A 3,553-nucleotide genomic window follows, 5' to 3' on the forward strand; every position below is an offset into this window, starting at 1 on the left:
GTACTCTCATGACTTCTCTTAATTTATCAATTGTTTCTTCTATTTTTCTGATGAACGTTCTAATCGTGCTTACTTGTAAGCAGTTCGTCTCTGTAAATGCTGAATTCATTGATAAATTTTTGCACTCTTCAAGATCATCTCAATGTATATGAATTATACTATGTTCTTCTCATATTAATTATGATTGTCCTTTTCATTTAATTAATTATTATCGAACTTCTCATTTAATTAGAATTTATTGCCCTTTTCATATTATTTTTAATATTCTAGTGCTTCTCAAATTCATTAATTCTGTGCTTCTCATTTAACTTGTGCTACTCTTGTTCTGCTCATACTTACATTAACATTATTGATCAACTCAAATTTAATGTATCGATTTCTCGTTGATGATCAGACTTAGACATTGCAGTTTCACCTCTGGCCTATTTCTCTGTACTCTCGCGTCTTCTCTTTAAAATTCAGTATTCTAACCTTCGCGTTTTCTGATAGAAAAAGGAGGCTCTCGCAATCAATTTTCAATTGATTGCCCTATCACTGTGTAACCGTTGTGTTGATATTGAATTTATTGAACTCCTCAACGTCTAAGTCTGACATCAAGTGACTTCTCATTTGAACTGCTCTGGACCATCTCTTGTTTTTAATTGGATATTGTCTCTCTGAGTTTATAGATGTTGTTAATATTAGTTGCTTTTACTGTATTAGCTTCATGCAGGTGACATATTCATTTTATGATTGTGAACGATACTCAATAAATGTTTTTATACCATCTCCAACTCAATTATCTTTCAATACAGTCCACTACTCTCTAATTAAAAATCATAACACCCTCGATTTTTTAACACGAATGTGTTGTAAAGATTCTCGGTAGTTTTCTGCTCGCGAAAACCTTAGGCATTCCAGATAACCAATCCTAGCAGTTTATACGATCTACTCACAATATTTTGGATGTGGACATTGAATGTCAACTTATCAAATCAAATCAAATCAAATCAAACTTTATTAACAAGTTAAAGAAATCAAATAGTTTTACAGGCAGTTATACTTACTACTAACAAAGTACTCAATAACAAACATTATTTTTTTTCCACTCTGTAAAATGAAGGAATTCATCCAGCCTAAGATGCTAGTCTTTTGTGGTGATACGAAGTTCCCTAAAAACCTCCACCCATGAACGCAAAATGAAGAAAAAAAATGAAGCAACAATGAGAGCGAAGAGAGCACAGCGGGCGAGCAAAAACAGTACAATCTTAACAACAAAAATCAAAAGAAATCGCTGAAGTATTCCTGGTTCTGAAGTAAAAACTTTTTGGTAATGATTTTGAATTCTTTTGAGTCATACCGATTCTTTATCCTACTTGGTAGTTTATTAAATAATCTAGGACCCTAATAAGTCAAAAATCTCTGACATAGATCAGATGGCATTAAAGGCACCGGCAAGTTTTTTTGACAAGCATGTCTTGTGTTGTAAAATCGATTTACATATAGGCTTTGACCTTTAGTTATGTAATCCAAAACGACGTGCACATATAAATTTCTTACTCTCAGTATATTACAGTTCTCATAAAGGTTGATCGAAGGGTAGTTGAACGGTTTTCTGCATATGATTTTCAATATCAAGTTTTGGCAGGTCATTACTCTTCTAAAAACATTATTGTAGGCTCCCCCCCACACGGCAATGCAATATCTCAAATTTGATTCGACCAATGAATAATACACGATTTTGAGCATCTCTCATTATTTAATATTTCGCGCAATTGATAGAATTTATAAAAAATATTTCTGATTTTTTTATTCAAAAAGTCAAGGTGTTCGTCCCATCTGAGATTTTAATCAAGAAATATACCTAGATATTTCATTTTGTCTATTCTTTTGATTTGTGGGCAATTGCATGTGCTGTGTGTACAAAAAAGATTATGAATTTTTATTATGGTTTGTGATGGCTGGTCAGCCATTGTAGCACTGAAAGTAATAAAAAAGGTCTTGGTAAAGTTTAAGGCCAGGAGGCCATCAGTTAATCACGTGTAGACTGCACTGACAGCATACGTTAATTCTCTCAAAGAATCCCGAAATCCTGGCCAATCAGGGCAAAGCTAACAGATTGAAAGAACAGAAGACAGTTGTCTCTTTCTATGTCAACAAATATTTTCCCGCTCTCTTGGCGGCCTCGGCGCTCTGGTGACTATTTTATTATTATTCTTCTGAATTTAGAGTGGTTATTGAATAACGTTGAGTTAATTATTGTAATTCGCAAAAACACAAATTGTGACATTTACTTACCAAACGATTGGACAAAGCAATTTTGATTGCTGAATTTCAAGAGAATGACATCAAACATGGACCAGCAAAAGTGAGTTCGAACTTTTATATATTTTGTTTGCTTATGTTTTATTTGTTTTTATGTTTTTAGTTTGTCACCTATCTGGAAAACAATTGGTATACCAAACAATTTTCCAGTGTGTCGAACAAAAATCGGCACCTGAAAAAAATGCATAGCCAAGCACTTGGGGGAAAAAACAAAGCATGTTAAATGCCCACTTTGCTCTGATGAGGATAAAATATCATTTGGATCCCACGAAAATTTGATAGATCATTTGGAGCAGATGCATTCTTTGGTAATCCAACAGGCTAGCCATCATTTTGCAAACAAGGAAGATTTTGTGGCTTGGAGATATCTTTCCAACAGGAATGTAGATTACATTTTAGAACGAGCAGTTAAAACTGATTCTGCTGAAGAATATATTTATTGTAACTGCAATCGTAGTAATACTATAGGTTAGTGTTTCAAGAGCCGAATCACAATCATGAAATTTTAATATATTATTTTTAGGATATTTGAGTCCGTGTAGCCAACGAAATATGAAGAAGGGAGGCAGCATTAAGATATCTGGATTATGTCCATCAAGAATTTCTGTTGGAATTAACAGTTCTGGTAACATTTTTATAGCATCACATTACATTCGTTCATTCATTTTATTTCAGGAGTGGCGGTCAAATATATCGAGACACATGTTGGTCATAATGATGAACTTCGATCTAAACGTCTCTCCAATACTCAGCAGGAACTGCTTGCAAACAAACTTGTTGTCGGAGGAATGAGTTCTTGAAGATGCAAGTTTCATGAATGAAGGAAAATTAGAGAGAATGAATATTTTAACAAAAGGAGATCTCTCATATACCATTCGAAAATTTAACATAAACAAACAGCGAAATGCAGATGATATGACAGCAACAGCCTTAAAAGTGGAAGAATTGAACAGTCAAGATGAAAACACTGTTTTCTTATTGAAGCAGATAGGTAATAATCATATTTTTATCAGGAGAAAGTCACCCTCAGCCACAAATTGAAGATTTTGCTATAGCTTTCATGAACAAGTCTATGGAAAGAGAGTCGAGGGAATTCCCAAAAATTATTTGTATTGATGGCATTCATGGAACCAACATGAGGAATTATCAATTGACTATTGTTTTAGTGAAAGATGAGAACAATGTTGGGTTCCCTGTATCCTTTTTGATTTCTAATCGTTTGGATCAGACGATCCAAATATTTTTAGGT

The 3,553-nt window shown here is 33.7% G+C and overlaps 1 protein-coding gene across 1 annotated transcript; it reads left to right on the forward strand.

Annotated features, from left to right (window-relative positions):
* Positions 1-2,399: 2,399 nt before the first annotated feature.
* LOC123316301 lies at positions 2,400-3,288 on the forward strand. Its single transcript, XM_044902310.1, has 2 exons — positions 2,400-2,772; positions 2,828-3,288. The coding sequence occupies exons 1-2, from the start codon at positions 2,601-2,603 to the stop codon at positions 3,094-3,096; spliced, it is 441 nt and encodes a 146-aa protein (XP_044758245.1). The 5' UTR covers positions 2,400-2,600; the 3' UTR covers positions 3,097-3,288.
* Positions 3,289-3,553: the final 265 nt, after the last annotated feature.

The sequence above is a fragment of the Coccinella septempunctata genome, chromosome 7 (assembly GCF_907165205.1).
Source record: "Coccinella septempunctata chromosome 7, icCocSept1.1, whole genome shotgun sequence".
In the NCBI taxonomy this organism is placed as follows: Eukaryota; Metazoa; Arthropoda; class Insecta; order Coleoptera; family Coccinellidae; genus Coccinella; species Coccinella septempunctata.